This window comes from Staurois parvus, unplaced genomic scaffold (genome assembly GCF_062004578.1).
Source record: "Staurois parvus isolate SC_StPar_1 unplaced genomic scaffold, SC_StPar_1.0 ptg000244l, whole genome shotgun sequence".
Classification (NCBI taxonomy): Eukaryota; Metazoa; Chordata; class Amphibia; order Anura; family Ranidae; genus Staurois; species Staurois parvus.
In genome coordinates this window covers 1,741,530-1,768,159 of record NW_028318040.1, presented here as the reverse complement: position 1 = coordinate 1,768,159, position 26,630 = coordinate 1,741,530, and the positions used below count along the sequence as shown (strand labels likewise).

Below are 26,630 nucleotides of genomic sequence, written 5' to 3'. Positions count from 1 at the left end.
TTTGCATGTGATCACTGATTGGCCAATCAGTGATCACATGATCGGGACCTCGTACAGAGGTCCCGTCCGACGATCGGTGTCTCACTGTGTCCGGAGGACACAGCAGGCTCCGGACCGCGGTGCTGTGCGCTCCCGGGGAGCGCGCACAAGCAGGGTGCGGGGAGGCCATTTATAAACGGCCACCCTACCCTGCAGTGCCACCGCCCGGCCGTTTATATACAATGGCTGGTCGGGAAGTGGATAATAGACAGTATTTTGGAATCTTTCTCTGAATGTTGCCACGGCTATGTACAAGTATCTGTACACAAAAACATTGTAGCCCAAGGGGCGGACTGACCATTTGGAAACTCGGGAACTGCCTGAGGGCCCGGGGTCAGTAGGGGGCCCCATGAGATGCCCCTGGTACCTTTTTCATAGGCTTTTTTGAGTTTGGGCAAGGACACAGGGGCCCCATGATCCCCTATTGCCCAGGGCCCCATGAGTTGTCAGTCCGCCTCTGGTTAGCCCTCTTGGTAGTGCAGTCAGTATCAGTGTAGTTCCCCTATATAATATACTTCAAGTATACACATATAACGTGTGAGCAGATTAAGGTAGAAGATTCCAGGCAAGCAATGTTTGATGAACATTGTGACAGATGACAGTTTGGTCATTATGTTTCCACTAAAATAAATGACTACTTTGAGATTATTTTATGAGTGACATTTTCTAAATCCAGCATGCTGAATTTATGTTGACTTTTTCTTTGGTTTATTATAGTCTCTTGGCCCATTCTGATTTAGCACACCTGGAAATGGGCTTGTTAAGGAATGCAAAACAAAGTAGACTGCAATTCTAGCATAAAGTTTCTCAGGCTCCAGGCAGAGTGGTGTTGATGTGGGTATCAGCTATTGTGCATGGTGGCTTCACGTAAACAGGCAGTTGGGTAAAACTGATCAGTTCTGGAGGTATTACATTTACACTAACTTCAAACATCTTCCTTGTTTTACTGTGCCTCCAAGTAAAGTGCAAAAGGCAACAGATAACACTCCCTCTGTACAGTTGAATGTGGAGTTTGTGACTCCTCCCCCTCCTACCTGTTTTTGGCCATGCTTGCAATGACATTTTGTCATGCATCCAGGGATATCACACATATAGTAAGATTCTATTACTATTGCCTACACGCTGGCATTTCCATTGTATAGTAATATCAGTCAAGTTTGCCCATCTTCTTAGGTAAGTGCTGCTGGACCTAGTCTACACTCAACTATTGTTTCTTCTTGATTCCTCCAGTACTCCGTTGCTGCTAATATTGCTTGAATTTGTCATATCACTAGTGAAAATATAGTTTATGACCAGCCAGAGCCTTCATAGACAACAGGCAAAGCTCTAGAGCACAAGGCATTTTCATATTAGGGCACCTTAATATGAAATTTCCAGCAGCGCATAGCAATGCAGAATGCTGCCTTTTTACCTTCCACACCTTTCTATTGGCCTGGCACTGTCATGGGTGGCTTCACTAGCCAATAAGAATGGACGTGGAAGTGGCTGGCAAGCTCTTAACATTGCTAGGAAGTGGTAGAATTTGCATTTTAGTGCGCCCTAGGTTTCAGCTAAGATTTTAATCTTGTTGGAAGTTTAGCAGCTTTTACCAAATGATTAGTGTACTTTCCTTTAGCTCTGACTTTACCACATTTCAGGAAGGATCAGTAAACTGTGTCCATTAAATGTATTCTTAATTATCTGGGGATAATCCTCTTTGAATAGGATTTCTTCTAAAACGATAAATTGGACACTTTCAACGGCAATGCAGATAAGTCTCCTTCTCTTCCTGGCTGGGCCATGATATTATCAGATTTCACCTGCAGGACATTCAGTTTTAGCTCTCTAAGTTATTTTGAAGTACTACTTTGAAATGTGTTTGCGACAAGAAATATGTCTTTGACTTTGACTCTATTCCACTACAGAGAAAGCTCTGAACTTTGTGTATAGAAGACAGATCCAGCTCTAAAATTAGAATGTGTTAAGAATACAAATGAAATAATTTTTGGAAGTAGATTTTGCCCACACATGGTTAGTACTTTGTCTGCCCAAGTCTCTCAGCCAGCTTTTCAAGCAGCCATAACAAGTCTTGGGATTTTTGTCTGTATTCCATGGACATATTGTAATCTATCTATGTCATGAAACTTTACTCTACGGGCACTACTATTTTAAATATAATTCTGAAACATGATTGTTCTTTATTTCAGTGAAACAGAGTGGAGTGAAGTAATTCATTTTATTGTTTTATTTTTTTGCCTACATATCTTTAAAGAATTAGTATGGATGGACTGGTAATACAATCTTTAGTCACCCTGGCACCCAGTGTATCCCAATCACCCCCATAGCCTCATTTATTTAAGAGAAGGAGAAGCCACTTGGTTACATAAGCCACCAGCTTCTTTTATATAGCCTGTAGGTTTTAAACTTTAAACTAAATGTGGACCTTTTGTTAGAATAAAAATATCTAAAACATTTCCAACAGGGGGGATACACACTATGTGCAGAGTTTGGCAGCGCGTTACATGCATAGTGCAGCATTCGGGGGTACACCGCATACAGAGTGCAGACTTCATCCTTCCACAGCTGCTTACCTCTGCATCCCCATCTCACTTTCACCCCTCTTCAGATGTGACCTCTGCATGCAACCCCTCCTCCACTGTGCCCCCCCTCCTTTAAAACTCCACCATCTTCCACATGTCTTACTTTTGTTGCTATATTAATCTGAAGCACCCAGCCGCCTCTAGTTCCTCCACGCACACTTTAGGTGGCTCCACCTCTGTCACTTGCAGGGAGATCACCCAGTGTGGGTGTCGGCATCCGCACTGCACCCTGGTCACCTCCATCTCCCTTGTTCCCATCCTGCACTCAGTGGGAGCTGCTCAGGAGATCAGATCTGTGGATGCCGTTAGGAGAAAACCTGTCGCTTGTTAACACAGAAGCTGGACTACTGTGTTTAAAAGTGATAGTGTTGAGCAAGGAGCAGAGGGTTTGATCCAGAGGTGGTGGAACTGAGTTCCACCAAATTCCAGCTGAAAAAAAGCCCTGCCTACACCCAAAATATATTTGTGTTCTTTAAGTTAGAGCACCATTCAGAGATGTTAGAGGCTTAAAGGGTAAACCCTCTTGAAAAAATAAATGTAGTTGAATACCTTATGTCACCATTGCTTTTTGTCCCCAGTTTTGTGCTGTCTTTACAGCCAGTGAAAGTTTCCTATGTGGAGTTTCCACCTATAGGGTGTCTCTTTTGTCTCCAGTGTCACCCTGGTGCCACCCTGTGTGCACTACCCCCAGCTGGTGCCTTGATTATGGGATTCATGTACAGTAGCAGCTGCTTGTGCTGTGTCTGGCCAGCCCATAATCAGTAGTTGGGATCGCTGGCGCTATGCTCATCTGGCACATGCACAGTACAGCCATGTGCAGTACTCGGCTTGAATTTCAAACATAGAGCCAATGGCCCCTACTGCTGTGCACAGGTTGTGCTACCGAAAAGAACTATAAAAAGTAAGGATTTAGGATTAGGGCATGGAGCTTAAAGGATAAGTTCACCTTTGGAAACATGTTACAAGTTCTACCCGTTTATAGGGTAGAACATGTTCCTATAGCTGCAGCTGCGCCCTCTGCCCCCCAACCCTTCTCCCTCCCTCTGACAGTACGTGGAGAAGCCTCCCCGTACTATCTGTAAAATTTGAAACCAGCGCGGCTGTACGTAGCTCCCCCCACATGGACTTCCGTGAATGAATGAACTGCAGGTCCCAACGTCCTTAGCGGCTGTTGGCTTGTAGTTTTCAATGAACTACCACAGTGCTGTGGAGTGCCGTGGCAGTTCATTGAAGCTTCCTGTCAGAACATCTGCTTGCCGTACGGGATGTACAAGCATCCCGTATGGCAAGCAGATATTCTGACAGGTATGCAGGAGACCTGCATGACATCAGCGATCTACTGATCACTGGTGCAATGCTTTCCAGGCTTCTTTGGACAAAAATAATAAATGCACATTTTTTTACCTGCAAAAAAAATGTGCATTTTATATTCTTGTCCAAAAGGTGAACTTATCCTTTAAATAGCTTTTTGCAATGGACAGCATACCTTTTAGGATTAATACTACTTTAAATCTGGTAAATTTAGAAATATCAGCACTAAAGATTACAAATCAGTCTGAGTCCAGGAAGCATTTCAGGAAGATATGATTGTAAGCGTGTGAAGTGGGATTCTGCTAGAGGCCTGTAATGATGTGGAACATCATTACTTTTTCTGCCAAATAGTGTGTATCCAGAAAGGGAAACACATAAAAACAGGTAGGTAATTGTGTATAAAACAAGACATGGATAGATATCACTAGAATATAAAGGTTGTACTGATTCTTCTTACAGCTTTGGTAGCATACAGTGCAGCTACTAGCAAAAATGTGAACCATCTCACAATCCACATTTACATTCAAGGCCATAGTTAATCTCTTAGCTAAACTGTTGTAGATTCAAGACTGATTTAAATCAATTTGTTTGGAATTTGAATGCCAGTATAGGAAAATTGATTTCTTTGTTAGCAAGGCAATTTTTGATGTCAGCAGATTAGCGAAAGTCAAATATTACTTTCTTCACATGTCTCCAAACATCATGTCATTTCCACACCATTGATACATTGATAGTGTGAAACAAGGTAATGAGAAAATAAACTTTGTAAATAGTCTTCATTATTTATCTTGCTTTTTTTTATAGACTGAGCACCTGAAGGGCAATGTTCACATTTTGCTGTTTGCCATGCTGTCTGTATTCATCAATCTTTGTTTATTTAAGGGTAACTCCACATTTGAGGGAAAAAAAATAACAATTAAAAAAATAACTAATATAGCATATACAATTGCCACACAAGCCATAATGCATTTTAATGTTAATAAGAAATGCCTTTCCTTTTCAATCTGTAGTTCTGTACTTTTATGTAAAATGCAAGTCAGTATGGTTACTTGGAGGTGTTCTGTACACAGATGGTGTACAGAACACCCCCAGGAATGTCATTTCCTGCTCGCGTGATTGGTTTACTGGTTTTCTCAAAAGTCTGAGCAAAGATTCAAGACGTTTTTTAGGATCCCCTGTCATTTTTGCTGAGATAATCCCAATAGGAAATCATGTCTAAAGGGATGCAGACCCTGCAACTTTCCTCATTAGAGCCCTGCAGGCGCAGCAGCTAACAGATAGGTATAAAAACGTTCCCACTAAATTCACTCTGCACATGGACACAGATGAAGAAACAACTATATCTTCAGAATAAATAAAGGTAGGAATCTGAAACAAAGTTTGTTAAAATCCTTGCAGTGTACATAGATCACCCAGAGGGGAAAGTTGTTTTCTCAACAAAAGTGGAGTTACTCGTTAAAGTTGGCAATTGAATGTACATATGCACACATTTCTCTAGTGCCCATAGTGCACCACTGCAGATATGTAACTTGATAAACACTGCAGATTTTCTATAGGCAGTATTGATGGAAGTAAAAATAAAATGTAAGCAAACAGGACAAGATTTTAAAAACCTGACTTAGTTGCACAAAGAATTTTGAGTAAGGCATAGTTGAAGTGAATATATAATGTGAATTGAGTTTATTCAAACCTAGTTTTAGGATGGACGAAAAGGATGTTACTTACATTTAATCCAATGTGTCCCTTGTGCTGGTGTCAGCCGTAATAGTGGAAAGTCAAATCAGTAATCTTCGGGTACTTTGGGGGTTATTACCACAAATTTGAAAAAAATCTCAAAATCCCACATATACGAGGGGGCGTTCAATTCAAACCAGAACTTTTAATTTTATAGGTATAAAAAGGGATGCTAGCAGGGTGGTACTACATGCAGTAGTAAGTGGAAGTGTGTCCCATTACTTGTAGGCGGCGCACGTGTTGCGGGCCAGTCCACAGATCATTAGTCAAGATGGTAGACAAGTTAGTGCATGCATGGAACAGCATGTGGTGATGAAGTTTCTTGTGAACAAAGGCGTAAAACCAATGGGTATCTACAGAAGACTTCAAGCACAGCATGGTGATGAGATGCTCAGACGCAGTGAGACATTCAATGGTGTAATCCTTTCAAAGATGGCAGTATGTCCATCAGTGACGATCCCAGCCATGGTGGTTACCAGCCCACAGCAGTCATTCCTGTGAACATTCAGTGCATTGAATGCCTGATTCTGGATAATTGACGCATAACCTGTCATGAAATTGCACAAGAGATGAATCTTTCTGTGGGAACGGTGAACACAATGATGACGGAGTAAAGCAGGCTGTCCTAGGATGGTTCAGGTGTACGGACAAATCTTTCTTTGCCGAAGCTTTCCAAGCATTAGTTAAATGCTGGGACAAGTGTATAAATGCAGCAGGGAAGTATGTAAAAAATAAATGCAGTTTCCACTCCTTGAAATGTGTTATTTTATTGTATATAATCAAAAATCCATGTTTGACTTGAACGCCCCTTGTACATTACATTATATAGGAAAAATGCAGTAGGGAGGAGTCGCCGGAGCTGAACCACCTAGATACAAAAAATATGCATAAAAGAACCTTGCTTAGACTCAAAACTCCACCTCTGATGCAGCCAGTTTTACTGGCAAAAGCCATCTGGCATTCACTGAGCATCCTCTTCATGCCTGTATTCTCAAGTGAACTTTCCATATGAACTGATAAGTATATTTCCACATTGTGATTTTATGAGACCTGGTCATGCTCTGTTTGCTTGCCCTAATTGATTGAAGACTGATTCATGCTGCTGGGTGTTGAGATGAAAGATGTGATCAATCTGCAATATCTGTCCACCTCCAGTGTGCCACAGATCCATAATGTGTATATCTTGCCATTTTGCTAGCCTTGGAAAAGGCCCTATTGTTAGCCAGGTGCAGCAACACGGCTCAGTGAAGACTCCATATCATTCAGGTGCAGTAACACTGTTTTCACAAAAATTACATGTGTTGTTACTGCAGATAGAAGCCTACTTGTTATATTCTACATACGGTAGGGACCTTGTGCTATGTACTATCATGGCTCTTTGGAAGGTCAGTAAAGGCCTAATGCAAGCCTGGTGCAGCTATGTAATTTTCACAGCTTGTCGCTCAATATAAAGCCCTAAGATAAGTTATGTGCAGCAATAATATTCCCATTGATTATTAGATAAATGTTTCCAAAGGTGTGTGAATCACATGTGGAAGTTCTGCACTTTATAAGCAGGTTTTTTTTTTTTTACACAGTGGTTTTATGATTTACATACAAGGAACAATATACAGTCAGGTCCATTAATATTGGGACATCGACACAATTCTAACATTTTTGGCTCTATACACCACCACAATTGATTTGAAATAAAATGAACAAGATGTGCTTTAACTGCAGACTGTCAGCTTTAATTTGAGGGTATTTACATCCAAATCAGGTGAACGGTGTAGGAATAACAATCATTTGCATATGTGCCTCCCACTTGTTAAGGGACCAAAAGTAATGGGACAATTGGCTTCTCAGCTGTTCCATGGCCAGGTGTGTGTTATTCCATCATTATCCCAATTACAATGAGCAGATAAAAGGTCCAGAGTTCATTTCAAGCGTGCTATTTGCATTTGGAATCTGTTGCTGTCAACTCTCAAGATGAGATCCAAAGACCTGTCACTATCAGTGAAGCAAGCCATCATTAGGCTGAAAAAACAAAACATTAGGCGTGGCCAAAACAACTGTTTGGAACATTCTTAAAAAGAAAGAACGCACCGGTGAGCTCAGCAACACCAAAAGACCCGGAAGACCACGGAAAACAACTGTGGTGGATGACCGAAGAATTCTTTCCCTGGTGAAGAAAACACCCTTCACAACAGTTGGCCAGATCAAGAACACTCTCCAGGAGGTAGGTGTATGTGTGTCAAAGTCAACAATCAAGAGAAGACTTCACCAGAGTGAATACAGAGGGTTCACCACAAGATGTAAACCATTGGTGAGCCTCAAAAACAGGAAGGCCAGATTAGAGTTTTCCAAACGACATCTAAAAAAGCCTTCACAGTTCTGGAACAACATCCTATGGACAGATGAGACCAAGATCAACTTGTACCAGAGTGATGGGAAGAGAAGAGTATGGAGAAGGAAAGGAACTGTTCATGATCCTAAGCATACCACCTCATCAGTGAAGCATGGTGGTGGTAGTGTCATGGCATGGGCATGTATGGCTGCCAATGGAACTGGTTCTCTTGTATTTATTGATGATTTGACTGCTGACAAAAGCAGCAGGATGAATGCTGAAGTGTTTTGGGCAATATTATCTGCTCATATTCAGCCAAATGCTTTTGATTTATGATGATTATTCTGTCCCATTACTTTTGGTCCCTTAACAAGTAGGGAGGCACATATGCAAGCTGTTGTAATTCCTACACCGTTCACCTGATTTGGATGTAAATACCCTCAAATTAAAGCTGACAGTCTGCAGTTAAAGCACATCTTGTTCATTTAATTTCAAATCCATTGTCATGGTGTATAGAGCCAAAAATTTTAGAATTGTGTCGACGTCCCAATATGTATGGACCTGACTGTGTGTGTGTGTGTGTGTGTGTGTGTGTATATATATATATATATATATATATATATTCAAAGCATGTAGCAACCACTGCTACTAACTGGAAATAATGCATAACTGCATAATTTTTGGTCCTATTTTGGCACTCTATATATAGACTATCATCCATTCATTACAATATATCGTGAACATTCAACCATTATAGAGGCCCTGCAAGAACTTTGTAAGCCTAAGGCTAATATTTATTGCTTCTCAAAGTATAGACATAGTTAATTGATGGATGAGAATGTCTGCATTGTATTTTCAATGTGTTATCAGCCAATTGTTTTATTTTAATCCAGTTTTCATGTATGTGCTATATACAGTACACTGCTCAAAAAAATTAAATGAACACTTTTTAATCAGAGCATAACATCAAGTAAATTAAACTTCTGGAGTATTGATCTGGTCAATTAAGTAGCAGAGGGGGTTGTTGATTCATTTCAGCTTCTTTGGTGTTAATGAAATTAACAATAGGTGCGCTAGATGGGCAATAATGAGATGACACCCTACTTATCTTTTCTGATTGTTTTTCACTAGTTTTGCATTTGGCTAGGGTCAGTGTCACTATTGGTAGCATGAGGCGATACCTGGGCCTTACAGAGGTTGCGCAGGCAGTCCAACTCCTCCAGGATGGCACATTAATACATACCATTTCCAGAAGGTTTGCTGTGTCTCCCAGCACAGTCTCAAGAGCATGGAGGAGATTCCAAGAGACAGGCAGTTACTCTAGGAGAGATGGACAGGACAGTAGAGGTCCTTCAACCATCATCAGGACTGGTATCTGTTCCTTTGTGCAGGGAGGAACATGATGAGCACTGCCAGAGCCCTACAAAATTATCTCCAGCAGGCCACTGGTGTGAATGCCTCTGCCTCTGACCAATCAGAAAACAGACTTCATGTGGGTGGCCTGAGGGTCCGACATCCTCTAGTGGGTCCTGTGCTCACTGCACGGCACCATAGAGCTCGATTAGCATTTGCCATTGAACGCCAGAATTTTCAGGTCCGCCAGTGGCGCCCTGTGCTTTTCACAGATGAGAGCAGGTTCACCGTGAGTATGTGATAGATGTGAAACGGTCTGGAGAAGCCGTGGAGACTATTCTGCCTGTAGCATTGTTCAGCATAACTGTTTGGTTGTGGGTCAGTGACGGTCTTGGGAGGCTAATCCATGGAGGGATGCACAGACCTCTACAGGCTAGACAATGACACTTTTACTGCCATTAGGTATCAGGATGAAATCCTTGGAACCATTGTCAGACCTTACGCTGGTACAGTGGGTCCTGGGTTCCTCCTGGTGCATCACAATGCCCGGTCTCATGTGGCGAGAGTATGCAAACAGTTCCTGGAGGATGAAGGAATTGATATCATTGAATGGCCCCCATGTTTTCCTGGCCTAAATCCATTAGAACACCTCTGGGATATCATGTTTCGGTCCATCTGACGCCGCCAGGTTGCATCTCAGACTGTCCAGGAGCTCAGTGATGCCCTGGTCCAGATCTGGGAGGAAATGCCCCAGAACACCATCCATTGTCTCATTAGGAGCATGCTCCGATGTTGTCAGGCATACATACAAGCACGTGGGGGCCATACAAACAACTAAGCACTATTTTGAGTTGCTGCAATGAAATTTCAGCAAAATGTACTAGCCTGCTGCTTCATTTTTTTACTTTGATTTTTGGGGTGTCTTTGAATTCAGTCCTCGTAGGTTGATAATTTTCATTTCCATCAAACGATGGAGCATCCTTACGTTCCTAACACATTACCCAGCCCATATCAGTATAGATATCCAACATGATATTTTTCCCCATTGAGACCTGATGTGTTTCCAAAGTGTTCCTTTCATTTATTTGAGCAGTGTATGTCAATAAAATGTTTGGATATCATTCTTTTGGTTGGTTTGCACCTGATGGTTGAAAAAATAACATTTTATTTTGTATTTTGACCTTTTGACTATGGATTATTTTGATGGTATTGTTTCTCCCTCTAAGTAGAGTGGAGTGTAAGTGGAGTTTTGCATCTAAGCTAGGTACTTTTATTTATATATATATATATATATATATATATATATATATATATATATATATATATATATTGTATTTAGGGGGTGCAAAATCCCCCTATGAGTGGAAGACAGGCAGATGAATAAAAAGGTCCGCCTTCTCCATTCATGGATCTCTTTTTATTCATGGGGGCAATAGTACAACTTCTTTGAATTGGGGGCGGGGTGAAAAGGGTGGGCATAGCCAGCACTCTAGATGAGTGCTTGTATTAACTCCCTGTTTTTCCAAACTGTGGCTGAGGAGAAGACACGTGAGGTCTGCCATGTTCAAGCTGTATTTGAGGTTTCCATCACAGTGTGACATTTATGTGTGATTAAGCCATGCTACATTGAAAACTCTTCAATGTGTTTGAAAAAAATGAGGTCTGATCAAGGAATTCACACATCAAAGATGGTGGCAACAGCACTGACAGTGATTTTTGGAGGAATTGATGTGGGAAGATTGTACTAAACCCAATATATTTGTAAATAAAATATTAGATTTGGTCACATACTCATCCATACCCAGAAACACTAGGTATTTCGCTGTTGCTTCTACAGAGAACAGAATGGTGGGTTAGTACAGTAGACATGAGTATAAGTGGGTCGGAGTGTGGGTTTTCAAGAAACTTCGTCGCTTTTCCTTCAATAGGCAGAGTGACAGAGTCTCTTTAAGGAGGCTGAAAACTAGTTAGACCTTCTTTGGAGTTGATCATCCAAGTGTAAGGGCCTGTTCAAAGACTCCATTCAGCTTATAGCTATTAAGGCAGACCCTTGCACATTTTAATGGTCAGAATCCAACTAGTGGTAAGAATCTAACTAGTGTTTGGCCTGGTTTAGACTGCAGCAACTGAAAGTTGGTTGTTACACACATCTTCTTGTCAAAGGCGCCATCAGTGATCCTTTGATTCTACTGTGGGAATTCTCTTACATTTGTTTAAGAAAACCTATCACCTTCTCACCTGCAGGTATGCACAGGAGGTGCAAAGTACCATGACATTGTTAAATGCATTATGTAACAGGCTACATTCCCTTGGTAAGATTAATTTCAGCTTTTCCATAGAAAACTATGTGATTGGGATTTGTGTGAAGACTTATTGTGGGAATCCCGCATGTTTTGGTCTTGAAAGTTTGTCAGTTGGTGCACCTGCAAGCTGAAATATACAGTATGGTACTCACACACAGACCTCCCAGATTAAATGGAGCACGTCTAGAATGTCCGACTTTGACATTCTTTCTTAAGCAGCCGGTGTCAGTGGAATGAAGAGTCTTCTCATGCTGGATTAGTGCTATGCTTAGAGGAAAAAGAGGGCCTAGATTAGGTAGCATGGATTTATTGTCACAGACCACAGTAGAAATTGTTTAGATAGTTTACCGACTTATAGGACTGTGGCAACAACTGTAAAGAACTATCTCAGGTTCCATGCTGTTGTTTCATAACTATTGTCATCCAAACCTCTCTCCAGTGAGAAAATCTCTGCTATTACTTACAGTATTTTATTGAGACTACAGAGCGTGACTGCTTTCCTGACCTCTCTTGGAATCCTCTCTATTTTTATTCTAATTTGAAAGAGGTAGTGTAGAGCAGGTAAATGAGCTGTAGTGGCAGCAGTTCAGTTTACAGCTGGACAAAGGGAACACATATTTTCTAAATAGGGGTTATCTTTTCTTTTTCATTGTTCCGCATGTTATACATTCCTTTTAGAGCACATATACATGACTGATTATGCCGCTATATTGGCACTTAGCTGTTTTACCCAAATCCCGCACATAGCATCATTTACAAGTGGTCTTTCTGGTCTTTTGCCAAGCATTAACTTAGAAAACAAATTAGGCTCCATGCACACTGGGCGTTTTGATAACACTGGTAACGTTAGCTGTGTATTGAGTTTTTCAGCTTTTTTTGGCGTTTTTGCATCAGCGTTTTGCTGCGATTAGTGGTGTTTTGCCACATTTGCGTTGTTTAGCGGGTTTTTTTTTGCCAAAAAGAAAATTTTTGGATGGTCAAAAAAATATCCAAAAACACCCGTTTGTGGTGGTTTAACGCGTTTTACCAATTTTTTAGCGTTAGAGCATTTTTACAGCTAAAAACCTCCTCTAGAAACCCACTAGTTCTGGGTTTTTTTCCAGCGAAAAAACGTTGATTACAGTCTATGTGTGCATGGACACATAGGATAACATGCTGGGAAGTTTACTGGCTGCAGAAAAAAAACATCAAAAGCCAAAAACAGCAGCTGTAAAAACGTCAAGTGTGCATGAGGACTTATTAATATTCAAATACATTAGACTTAGTCAAACACATTTGGATGCTTAGTACCTGAACTGGCTTAAAATGAGGAACCTAAAGGTACCTTCGAACATTAGGGAACATTCACCCTTTCCAGCCATTTGTTGTCAAAGTAGAGAACTGTCCTATGTATATCCAGATAAGATGGTGCAGCGCTAAATAATAGTACACGATTAATACACACAATATGCTAGTGCAAACTTGTGTGAATACGTGATGTCACTCAGATGGTGATCAATAAATATTTAAAAAGTTCAATATAATGGTGCGGATCATAGAGAGATCCTAATTCCAGGTGAGTGGACGTCCTGATCTAAGGTGTGATAATTGGTGCAAACCACACAAATAGGTGCTTTAATACTGTGCAAACATAGGACAAGTAGCCCAAAACTCAAAAAATTATACAAATAATTCCATAAATAGTGTAGCATACGTAACGTTTCTTTTTTTTCAATTAAATATGACCTAATAACTTTTCTATTTCAGCTTGTGGCCATCCACAATATATCTTACAAAATGTTAGTACTATATTTTACATTTTACATAAATGTCAGGTTGATAAAAGATACCTCTAATTCAACCAACAGAAAAAAATAAATCAATAGAATAAATAGAAAAAAACTTAATATACAGAATGCTACACCCACAGTTGATCCAGAGGAAGGCAAAAATCTCTATAAAGCTTGATCCAATTTGATCCAGTGAGGGGAAAAATAAATTCCTTCCTGATCCCCCAAAAGCAATCGGATATTCCTTAAATCAACAATCACTGGTGGTATTACCTAGAAATGTCAGCATCCAGTTATATTTTGTGTATTTAGGAATGTACCCAGCTCTTTTTTTTAAAACAATCTACTGAGCTGGCCAGAACTAGTTTTTGAGAGAGTCTATTCCACATTTTTACAGCTTACTGTGAAGAAGCCTTAATTACCATATTTTTTTGTCTTAGCATGAAAATAAGCCCCTAATTAAACAGAACACACTAAAGCAATGTTATTCAATTTGTAATAAGTATCATGTCCTATAGAAACTTTTTTATTGACTATAAATAAGGTATAATTCAGAACAAGAATCTGGGAGGCCAGATCTTCTCTGCTTAACTGTAGTATGAAAAAAAATGATGTGTGGAATATAATTACATTTTCACCGAAAGCCATATCCTTTTTCTTCTACGTGTTTACAGTTCCACATCATGAAAACAACATATTTTACCATTTTGATGTTGAAAGAGGGCTGAGCGCAGATGAGAATGAAGAAAACGATGATCCAGGTAAGAAATTGTATTAATGGAAATAGTTTTACTCTTTATTGGATTCTCTACTTACAGATCCAGTACCTTTAGTATCTAATAGCTCAAAATTGCAGCTTACCCCTTTTGGCCAATTAACTCCTCCTCCTCGGACAGAGATTTGGCATTGTGTCATTGAATGATTGGCTACACACTAGGCAATGGGGGCAACTTTTTGAATGAGCCCTACTTTCTGTTTTATTTTCCATAATACGATTTTTTGTTTCAGTTTACCCTATTTAATTCATCAGTATTATTTTTATTAGAAGCTATCAGGCAAGTGTTGGCTAGCAGCCTGGCTTATCACTTCATATACAAGACAAATTCCTACATGTAATGTTGTGCCAGCCATTTAAGTGATTATGATATGCTAGAACCACTGCCATAACTACAGAGGTCGCAACAGCGACCCTGCATCTGCTCCAGGTGGCCAATGCGGCTGGTAGAGAATGACTTAAAGTGAAAGCAAAAGGTGGGAAAGGTGTTTTCCCCAGTAGTGTGCGCTCTGCCTCCCCCTACAGTGCAGTACCCCGCTGCATCAGGGAAGGTACTGTTCTGCTGATTTTGTTTTGAAAGGCTGCATACGCGTGTGTGTGTTTTTCAGATCTGCTTCTGTATGTGTGTATGCAGTGGCAGAACTACCAGGGCTGCAAAAGTCACACTTGTGACCAGGCCCTGGAATTCAGCCAACATGGGGGGGAGGAATGGGCAAATCGTCAGAACATGTGAAAGGGTCCTGCTGCGGATCAGTGGGAAGGGCCCCGGGACCAGCGGAAAGGGGGTCTTCATTGTTTCTTGCATCAGGGCCGTGAAGGTTCTAGTTATGCCTCTGGCTAGAACCCATAGCAAGTGTTAATTCTAATATAATATAGAGCTGCATATGTCACACCAAATAAAGCTTCACTTACTAAATTGAAGTGGAACTCCAATCAATCACCTAAAAACGTTGTTTAATACATATATGTTAACTATTTTATTTGCCAAATGATTTTTAATTAGCAATTTACACACCTCAGCATTTTCACCTCTGTCCAGTTAGCAGGGAGATGATAAAGGAAGGAGAAGTAAGTACAGCATCTGGAAGTAGTGGAGTGATCTTACTGGCTGTGCAATAAGGCAAATCTATGTAAATCAGAAGAGTAATGCAATGAACTACTGTTAAAATTGCTCTTTACACTGATGTAATTAACACCCATTAGGAATGAGAGCCATTCAAGCAATATTGCCTCATTTGCTTTAGTTTTTACTTGGCCATAGACACAGGATGGTGTTTTTAGATCTAGTTGCCACACAGTGATTCAGTGCATTGGTCATGGTATACTTTATCTCAGGGGAACAGTATACATTCTACCTTCAAGATTGATTGCCCAAAGGTATACAATCACTTCCCACTTTGACTGTTATCAGTCAGATTGGACAGCAGTAATCTTGCCTTTTGTTTCCCCTAACAAGCACAGCAATTGGTTACAGGGAATGTTCAGTAGGAAGCAAGAAAACGATAGGATAAATTGTTGTAAGGAACAGAGAAAAAATAAGCTTGAGTTGAGTGTGGAGTAAAATGCTTAAAACAGACCTTCACCCTCTTCAACTACTTCCCTTCACTCCACCCCTCCTTCCACCCTTTATATGTATCGCACTGGGTTTTTTTCCACCTCTTTTTAAGCAGAAATGTGCGGCACACACTGTACCTCCTAGGATATACACATCACATATCCCAGGAGGCATAGCCTTCAATTCAGGAAAGGAGGAGGGGCTGGCCTTTCAGTACATCCTCTGGAGGCCCTCTTGATCTCAGAACATGGCGGCATGGGACAGAGCTGTGGCCGGACATGAGAGGATCTCAGCGGGACAACGTTGGATCCGCTGGATGAGTGGGTATATGAAATGTGCAAATACTTCCTTAAGGTAAGCGGGAGTGAAAAGAAAACTAGGAGGGGGGGGTGGAGTTGACTTTTAGTGCACCTACGGTTAGCAGCCCTCATCGCCCACACCCAGCATCCAGGGCATACTAACCTGTCCTCCCTATTTGCCCCGATCTTCACTGTACAACCTGCTTGGGCTTTGCTTCTCCTAAAAAAGAAGAAAAAGGCAGCTCAGTCTGCAATACTCAGTTTCAGTCCACTGACCCCTGCAATACCTCTTCTCCACCATAAGATGTCTTCAGCCCTCCTGAAAGATTGAAGTGTATGGGGGGGGGGGGGGGGTGTGAGACATGTCACTATGGGAGGTAATTGCACTGTACACCTCATCCTGGGTGTACATCTGGCTGATGGGTCATAAGGGAATGATTTGCCTGTCTTTGCTCACTGTCCTGAAATGAGGAATAATACTCTCATTTTTGGAATATGTGATGGACCAAGACATGTAAATACTTTCTGTTTTAAGAAGGATGTACTGTGTTATACTTGTTTAATTGAAAACATAAGGGTTCGCATATCGTTTGCATTTCTTTTTTTATATTTTCACTGATCAATAAATCTTTGGCAAGTTTTAAACTTCTCATTGCATTATTGTTGTGGAAAACCTCAAATGATATTTTACTGGGTTTCCTATTGCATATTATGCTTACTTAACAGCATTCTTTGTGTGCCTTGCACTTGCCTTCTGTAGGAGTATTGATCCACAGCTGCAATTTTGACAATGGACTATGTGGCTGGATTAGAGATAAAGACAATGAATTACACTGGGAGCTGGTCAAAGATGCTTCAGGTAAGCCCCCCATTCTGCAACGTGTAAGCATGTAATTAAAAGTGTTCATATTTAATAATCAGTCATGCCATGAATTATTCACATTAATAAGTACATTATTTAGATCATAAATATTAATATGTATTCTGAAATTGAAAGTTAACCAAAATTACATTGTTGACCGTTACATATGGTAGATTAATGTGGACAAATGCAGGTAGTCAACATTATACAGAAGAAGCAGTAGTATAATAGCAATTTACAAAATGTAAAAGTTTGCATATATTATAAAAAGAGTCATTTCTGTATTTTAGATACAGATATAGATAAGAGTAGGGATAAGCAGATCAAATTTTGGTCATGTTTTAGGTATAGTTTGTGGGTAATAAAGTGAAAACCCATGAAATGTTATGAAGAGAAATACAGCACAATGAGTTAGATCAGCAAGGTGGACATACAAGCTGCAACATAGGTGGTGGATTTGACAGGGCGATTTATAAGTAGAAATTAGGGAAGGGATCCCAGGGGGTCAGTATCTGGTACTAGGTGACACTGGTGCTGGTGGCAGTCAGCAGACATAATATATAGGAATATATGCACATTTATTTGTTTTATCTCTTTAAATACATGGCAAATACAGAAAAGTAAAGCTGGCCATACATGGATCAAAATTTGGTCAGTTCAGTAGGGACCAGACTAACTTTGATCCATATATAGACACTCTGGTTGTACGGAGGTCAAGCTACTGATCGACTTCTGTACAATCAGCTTGTCAGGCTATTACTGATTGTCCAGTGCAGTTGGCTATAGCCAGCAGCACTGATCAGTGTATTGTGAGGGTTGGACAGGTTCTCTGCTGTCAGAACACAGTAGCACAGTGGGGGATTTGATGTGGATGAGGGAGTCAGGTAATTACTTTTGCTCAACCCGTTGGTTGAAGGCAAAAAATTATGAATGTATGGGCTGCTTTACAGTTGAAAAGCAAAAAAATCTAGCATGCTCCTACCTTTATCTTTGACTTTACAGCACAGCTCTCAATTCCTAAGCATGTGATGTCAGCCCTGCCTACTTAATACCTGATAGATTGCAAACAACACAGCCCTTTCCTGATCATTTTCTTCCTCCTAATCTCCAAAACTATGACTTGCAGAAAGCACATGAACTTATCTGCTCAAAACATTTCTGGCAAAATCAACAAACATTTTTGCACTTATCAATCAGATATAACAAACACTTTTAATGGTACATTTAGCAGACAAAAAGTGAGCAAATAGGAGAGGTTCTTTGTAAGGCTCCATGCACACTGGACGTTTTAATTACGCTGGTAACGTTGGCTGTGTAAAGTCATGTTAAATACATGAGTTTTTCAGCGTTTTTGCATTAGCGTTTTGCGTCTTTTTTTAACACAAAACATTTTTTTGCTCAAAGTCCAAAATCGCTGGTTTGCCGCGATTTACCACGTTTTTCAGCATTAGAGTGTTTTTACAGCTAAAAAACTCCTCTAGAAACCCACTAGTTGTGGGGGTTTTTTCCAGCCAAAAAACACCCCTGCCAAAAAACATTGATTACAATCTATGTGTGCATGGACACATAGGATAACATGCTGGGGAGTTTACTGGCTGTAGAAAAAAATGTCAAAAGCCAAAAACAGCCGCTGTAAAAACGTCCAGTGTGCATGAAGACTTAGGGTTTACATATCAATATATGGTTTATAACTTCTTGCTTCTCCCTTCATATTATGTTTGAAATACTCATATTTCATGCCTACTTTGATTCTTAAAATATTGGAGTGTAATACCTTTGATTTACTAAAATGATGATAAAAATAGTCTTTCTGATTACCTAAATTTCAATGTTATTCTCACATTTTTGTGGTATGTTTTAGGAGGACAGTATCTAACTGTCATGCAACCAAAGGGAAAATCTGGAAAAGTAGCTCGCTTAGTCCTTCCTCTTGGACATCAATCACACCCTGAAGATCTTTGCCTATCATATAGACATTTTATGTCAGGAGTAAATGCTGGAAAACTACAAGTCTTTGTAAGAAGGTCTGGGGCACATGGGCCTCCTGTATGGGGCAGGAATGGAAGTAATGGTTGGGGAGAGACACACATAACCCTGCCTGGGTCTGGAATCAAAAGTGTAAGTACAATAGATTATTTTCTAGGATTGTTTTGGAACTATCAACTTATAAAGTACACATTTGTCCTTCCTTTTCACCACTGCTTGCAATTCTCTAATGTTAACCTTGACTTGCTTGTCTTCCCTATCTGGATATATCCTTTTTATTTTCTTTCTAAATAAATAGTTAATCCATCACAACTCTGTCTGTACAAAGAAATGCTCTGTAATTAAAAAAAAAAATCTCAGGATGTACTCTATTTGGGTTTTCTAATCCGGTGGGAGGGAGAGAATATTAGGTGGCATCTTTTGCTGAGGACTTTCTCCTCTTCGTCACATAGCCGGTGACCACCGTTTCTTGCAATGTCTTCCCTTAGTCATCTAAGACAACAGATAAGCTAGCAAAACTTTCCCCATTTTATAACAAACATGGGAGTTGCCTCCAAGAGCTGGGTTCATCTCCAAATATATGGTGGAACTGTCTCGTACTTCAGTTTTTTTTCTGGAAAAAAGTTAATTTCAATTAACTTAACCTTTCCTTGATTCTTGTTTCTGCTATTAATGTTTTCTGCTTCTGTTTTTTAGAGAGGAGCCACCTCACTAGTTCAGGGCCTCAGGTGTCCCTGTATTCCACCAGTTCCTTCACTTAAGTCTTATTGCCCTCAATTGTATATCTTGACTTACTCAGTTTCATAACACTTATTCATGTTCAGTATGATCGATGATGTGGTATATTTAACATGATATTGGTTCCATATACATGTATATGCCTAAAAAATGTTATGTTTGTTCATTGGAAAGTGACCTACTGTATGCCATCCTCTTTGTGTTGCGCTTAAGATGTAAAAAAGAAAAAAAAATCTAAATTCACAGTAAAAAGGTAGACATTAACCACTTCTAGTCCAAAGACTTTTACCCCTTTCCTGTCCAGGCCAGTTTTCAGTTCTATCACACTTTGAATGGCAATTGCGTGGTCATGCAAGACTGTACCCATATGAATTTTTTAGCATTTTTTTTAGACAGATAAAGCTTTATTTTGGTGGTATTTATTCACCACTGGGATTTTACATTTTTTTTGCTATATAAATGAAAAAGTCCAAAAATTTTGAAAAAAGTTTTTCTTATAAAATTTTGCAAATAAATAATATTTCATCATAAATCTTGGCCAAAATGTATTCCATTATCTTTTTAGAAAAAAAATAAGCCAAATTAGTTGCTAACCAAAAATTATAATTTTTATACTTTTTTTTTTTTTACATTTTTATTTTATATTGTTTTTTTTTGCTTTTTTTTTTTTACATACTGTCACCCAAGCAGTACAGTGTCACCATGAGGACACTGTACTACTTGTGGGGGGTGATGAAGATTTTTTTTTTTTTACACTGATTGTTTTTACACCCATAAAGGCTGTAAAAGAAATAATTTCTCCTCTCTGGCTGCATTCTTGCAGCCATTGAGAAATACTGTGTGAGCTGTGATTGGTCACAGCTTGTCACATGGTACAAGGCTGTTGTGAATAGCATTGTACCATGTGACCGCTGTGATCATTCACAGATTTCACACGTAGTAAGCAATGATGTCACAAGTGACATCTTGCTTACTACTCTGCATGTGATCACTGATTAGCGCGCAAAAGCAGAGGGCGGGGAGGCCGTTTATAAATGGCCACTCGCTCCTGCAATGCCACCGTCTGGCTGTTTATATACAACAGCCGGATGAGAGGTGGTTAGGCACTAGAAGCATTATATATATATATATATATATATGTGTGTGTGTGTGTGTATGTATGTATATGTATATACAAACACAACTTTTTACTGATGTAATTTTTTGGGATTTATATATAAATTTTGGGGCCAGTTTAAATTTGTCACAAACGCACTGTTATACACAACTCAGTCAACATGGGCCTCACACAGGAGAGTTATTCAGGTGCTTCTGCGCATGTGTTGGTTTAAATAGTATGACAACATATAGCTGTGAAGGGAAATTAAATAACCTTGAAATGTTATTCTACTATTTTCTTAAAATGAGGTAACATTAAAATGTTATCATAGAATTGATCTACTCTAGATTTCTTTCAACCATATTAAATTTGTTTTGTAGATAATTTTCAAAGCAGAAAGAGGCAGAGATCGAACGGGACAACTTGGCCTTGATGATGTCAGCTTAAAAAGAGGCCAGTGCACTAAAGCATAAAAGACAACACACCTGCAGCTAAAGTGAATGACAACCCAGTGCAGAGAGGGGCAGGAAAATGGATCATCAATCACCAAAGCCGTTGTGAAACAAGAGACAAAAATGTCACAACAAACGAGAACGGAAAACCCAGCAATCGCTCCTCTTTGACAACGGGCACAAGAACTTGAAGATGGTTTGTTTCCAGAGAACATTTTGATGGGCTATGGTTCCTAATACTGTACACACCCTACAAGAGACCATATCCTGAGGAAGAGAACCTATTCAGGAGGAACTTGTCTGGTCTGGTGTGAAGATGATGCTTGAAATATATGTGCTCGAGCTTCTGAAAGTACAAACACCACTGATATGACGATCATTTTACCACTTATAGTGGAGGGAAAAGCTTTGTAAATGCATAATGTATACCTAAGTATTTATCAACAGAGATGAACTCCGCATTTTTTATGGGAATAGCATGTTAATAAATTATGGTGAATAACTGTCAAGGTCAAACATCCACTCAGTCCTAATGGTGCTTTTCATTAGTTATTGTTGGCTACCATGTTGCATATTCTTCTGTATAAAAGCTAAATCCATATTGGTGGCCTATTTAGTTTGGAACATGCCTGCAGGAAAGGATCCGAAAATGGGACAATCTTCCCTTATTTTGTAAATTGTAATAATGACACATCAGTACTTTCTCAAATGGTTGCTTGCTGTCTTTTTTTTTTTTTTCCAGTCCTAATATGATATATACATGTGTATTGCTGCACAATACATAATATAATGTCCCTGCTATATAACGGGGTTTAAATACTGACAATGCCAATGACATAGAAATGTTAGTAAAACATAAATAAACGTTCATGGAAGTTGGTTGGGGAGACAATGGAGGCAGAAGAGTGAATTATGGGAACTACACTAGACCTTGTCTGTGTGCATGAAATAAGCTTCTGACTGTAGTGAGAAGCCTAGTCAATGCAAAAAAAATGGGTAAAGCAAAACAGAAGGCCTCAAACTAGACACATAGTATACCAAGCAAAATGGTTACGGTAGATTAAATTGCTGCATTACAAATTAGTATTCTTTAAAACTTTTGGAAACTTAGCCTGGGCAAAAAAAAACTTGGCCTGTAAAATATCATCCCAGAGATAACTCTGATCATGGATCTGTGATGACAGTTGAAGTGATAGAAAATGTATTCCAACAATGGAGAAACTGTAAGTTTTATGTTACAGTCTCTTCAATAGATATATTATGAGTTTTAAATGATTACATGCATTTAAAGTAAGTTGTAATTAACATATGGATAAATATTAGAGTCAGATCATTGCATTTTTAGACCTAAACTGTAGTAGAAGAGAAAAAGAATAATGAACAGTTGTCATTTTGGTTGATCAAATGTCTGGGTGTACACATACAAAGAGAGGAGCGATGTTAAAGGGGGCAGGACTACACCTACAGGCTAATTTTACGAGATTTGCTCAAGCCTATCGCCAAACTGATGTGGAATTGTGACATTTCTATATGATGTTTATCTACATCTAGGTCATTTTCAGCACAATCTAAAATATGTATGTTACAGTAGTGCTGTTTGAGGAGGAAAATGTTTGGTTAAGGTACCCTAACTTAATGACTTGGTCACCAAATGTAACAAGTGCAGGCAGTGAGATCTTTACAGATTTTACCATGATGGATCAAATGTCTAGATCAATGCAGATATGTGCACTGAGTTATTTGGTTTGCCACAGTTTTTATACCTGATGTTTGGTGGCAATTCAGGAAGTGCCCCTTTCAACAACCATCTATATACTGTAAGCCTTTAAAACAGCAAAGAGCAGTGCAGGAACACTGACATATATGAAATTATGCTTGCACATCTGCAGTGTATCTGGAAGTGTGGGCTAAAGAACCTAAATCACCCAACTCACATTAGGGGTGCTGCACTTGTCAGGATGCCGTATGGGTGACCTAAGGATCCAAAGTCTGCTGCACCTCTATGATTATGATCAGTAAAAATGTTCTAGTACTTCCAATTAACAGAAAAGTAATCTCACATGTGGTCCCACCACACAGATACATCATTGGGGAGCTAATGTTTTCATATATGTAGGACACCACTGCAGGTTATAACTTTCTCAACCTTCTCCAAAACAGTGGAATTGAGTTATTAAAGAAGTATAGGCTGAATTTTCACTTAGCTTAATGAATGAGGTGAGTTTGTGCTGACTTCAATCATTCAATCATGCGTGAGCTAGAATACGGTTTTTCTTTTAATTTTCCTTGCATGTATTTTTTTTATTTTTTGCAAAGTGAATTTTCACTAAGCTAAGTGCTAGTTCCCTAATTCACTTTGCAAAGTGAACATGCTAGATTTGTTTAGTAAATCAACACCACTATGTAATTATATCCTTATCAACGCTGGACAACCCAATTTACTAAAATTATTATATTATGTAAAAAAAATTTGTAAAAAGTTATGCTTTTTATTCACATGTATATAGTTTCAGATACAATTATATCAAATTCCTTAAACACCTATTAGGTCTCAAAGCAAACAATGCAAACTTTTGTGCCGTTATCCTTAAAAAATGTGTTAGAGCTTACTTAAAGCGGTTCTTCACTCTATAAAAAATAAATTAATAAATAAAAGTCAGCAGCTACAAATCCTGTAACTGCTGACTTTTAATAAAAGAACACCTACCTGTTCAGAGATCCAGTGCCATCTGCACCCAGGCTAATTCTTCACTAGTCTTTGGGTTCCTGGCACTGGCATTTTTAGTATGGGAAGCTGACAGTGATAGCTTGCAGCTTCACAGCTGGTTTCCTACTGTGCATGTGCAAGCCATGCTGTGCTTTTTGAATGGTCCCGCAGCTTTCTGGGACCTGTGATGTGTCCCAGAAAGCTATGGGTAAAAGAGGGGGGCGACCTTCCTCTTTAATTGCCTAAGTGATCCAAGGGGAAGTGGGAGCAAGTACCTCCCCCACTAAAAAAAACAAATAAAAATGACCTGCCAAATGTGGTAGAAGAGGGGAGGAGGACTTAAAGTGGAACGTTCCCTTTTGGGTGAAGTTCTACTTTAATAAGGCAAGCAGCAGTTTGCTAACTATAGGAATCTTTGACAACCAGTCAGCGTTCATCCATAACAGGCATTGCTACAGTGAACTAAAAGATTACTCTGGTTTGTAGCATTTTGCACATCACGGCTTTGACTTATTAAATATTCCTGAGACCTGTTGTATAAAGAAATTGAGGTGTTGCCAGTACAGTCTGATCAGATTATAGCTCACAAGATCTGCATAGTACATTCTCTGAAGAACAGGAATCTCTGTCTATTCCTACTTACCAATAGCTGTGCAGAAAGTGAGTGAATGACAAATACAATGGGGGATGCATTTTTCTTCAGGACTGAAAAATTGAAAAAACTGAAAAAACTAATATGATATTTGTCTCAATGTTCCTTGTGGAAACCGTTGTATTTGTATATTATTTATTATTCTGAAAGGCAATAGGCAACAGTCACTCCCAACATTACTTTTATCCACAGATACTGTATATTACTATGCTATAGTCATCTGACATTCCAGCTCACAGGTATAGTGTTCACCACAGGGATTTATCAATATTATAAACAAGTATAATATTTGTGTAGCCCGATTTTATGTATTTAATAAATGGAATTGTTTTCACAACACCAGGTGTATGGATCTTAATATTTTGCATGTATAGTTTTAATTAGTCTTTCTTAATATTTTGTGAGAAGAAACCAAAGCACTAAATGTACAGGAATACTGCAAAAGCCTGGTTGGGTAACAGCATAACTTTTTATGTCTATAATAGGCTCCACCATAGCCACAGTCTTCTACTGCTTAGAGTAACATTTTTGATATAGTATAAAAGCATGAACACAGAAAATGACCGGGGCAGCCCAGCGTAAGGTTGCATTTGAGGATTGGACCATTATTCCTAGTGTACTTTTGGCAGCTGAATTCCCTTGGCTCAGTATGGCTTTAAAACCTTTGAAGATTTTTTTTCTCAAAATATCCATGGTTTTAATTCTCCGACCAAACATTCTAAAGTGTTCCATCATCTTAAGTCCCAAGACGTGGACATAGTCTGTCTGCAGGAAACAAGGTTTTCTCAATCCTCTGCGCCACGCTACCTCTCTCACCATTATCTGACCTTTTTCTCTGCTTCGGCCCTTGAGAAGCATAGGGGCTTGGTGATTGCTTTTAGATGCAATCTGCTGTTTATTTGCAACCTGGAAATAGCTGATCCCACCAGTAGGTATTTGCTCCTCCGGGGTACCCTTTGGGACCAGGAGGTGACCCTGGTGGTTATTACGCATCAAATAGATTTCAAAACAAATTTTTTTTTTTGTTGAAGGTGATTTTGCACCACCAACGTGGTATTCTCTTATTGCTGGGCGATTCGAATGTTGTTCTTAATTCCTCTGTCGATCGCCATTAGGGATCCCTAGCCATGACCTTTCTCAGAAATTGCGTGATACACTGCAAGCTTATGATTTGATTGATGTCTGGTGGGAAATGCATCCTATGTCGCGGGAATACACTTTTTATTCGGCCCCACACTTGAGCTTTTGTAGAATAGATCACGTTTTCATTTCCTTCCAAAATGTATCTTTAATTCAATAGAGTGTCATCTCGACCTCACCCTGGTCTGATCATGACCCATTGATCTTTTCACTGTGTCTTTCTGTTATGGCTCAGCCCTCTTTTCTGTGGAGACTCAATGAATCTCTGCTCGCCACTCAGGCTTCTTGCTCTCAAGTTCTTTCGCACATTCAATCCTATTTTACGGACAATGTGGGTTCTGTATCCTCGGCTGTCTCTCTATGGGAGGCTTATAAAGCCACTATTAGGGGTCATTTGATTCAGATCGCCTCGTCTAGGAAACGGGCAAGAGAGAAGAGGATGTTGGAATTGACCTCGAGATTGGCCGTGGTGGACGCTACTTGGAAAGCCTGCCCGACTACGGCCAATAGGAAGGCTCGAGATGTGGTGGCTGCTGAACTTGATCTTCTCTCCACTACACGAGCTGGGAAGGCCTTACGTTGGGCTGGAAATAGGTTTTACACATGCACCAATAAATCGGGGCCAATGTTGGCCAAGAAACTTAATTCGTTTGGTCGCACGCATAAACCTGTTCGACTCCGAATGAGGGGCGGTGGCCTTACCTCGGACCCTGTGAAGATTACTCAGAGATTTTCAGGTTTTTTTGTCCTCTCTTTACCAAAAACCAAAGACCTTTGTCGCTGAACATGCTGATAGTTTTTTCGCTGAGCTGCACCTACCCTCTTTATCTGTTGCAGCCCGAGATGCCCTGAATGCAGATATCTCTGAATCTGAACTCTACCAAGCTATCAAATCTTAGAAGGCCTCCAAGGCTCCAGGCCCACATGGGTTTTCTGGGCTCTACTATAAAA

General features: G+C 39.7%; 1 protein-coding gene across 7 annotated transcripts in view; it reads left to right on the top strand.

The window, feature by feature from the left end:
- The window catches only part of NPNT (nephronectin), a 151,189-nt gene extending 126,311 nt beyond the window's left edge, over positions 1-24,878 (top strand). For all 7 annotated transcript variants that reach the window (XM_089680510.1, XM_089680505.1, XM_089680506.1 and 4 more), the window contains 4 exons: positions 14,089-14,175; positions 16,804-16,902; positions 18,767-19,023; positions 21,109-24,878. In XM_089680510.1, coding sequence (XP_089536636.1) covers positions 14,089-14,175; positions 16,804-16,902; positions 18,767-19,023; positions 21,109-21,201 — 536 coding nt within the window. In that variant the 3' untranslated portion in view covers positions 21,202-24,878. The remainder of the gene's footprint in view (positions 1-14,088; positions 14,176-16,803; positions 16,903-18,766; positions 19,024-21,108) is intronic.
- The last annotated feature ends 1,752 nt before the right edge of the window (positions 24,879-26,630 follow it).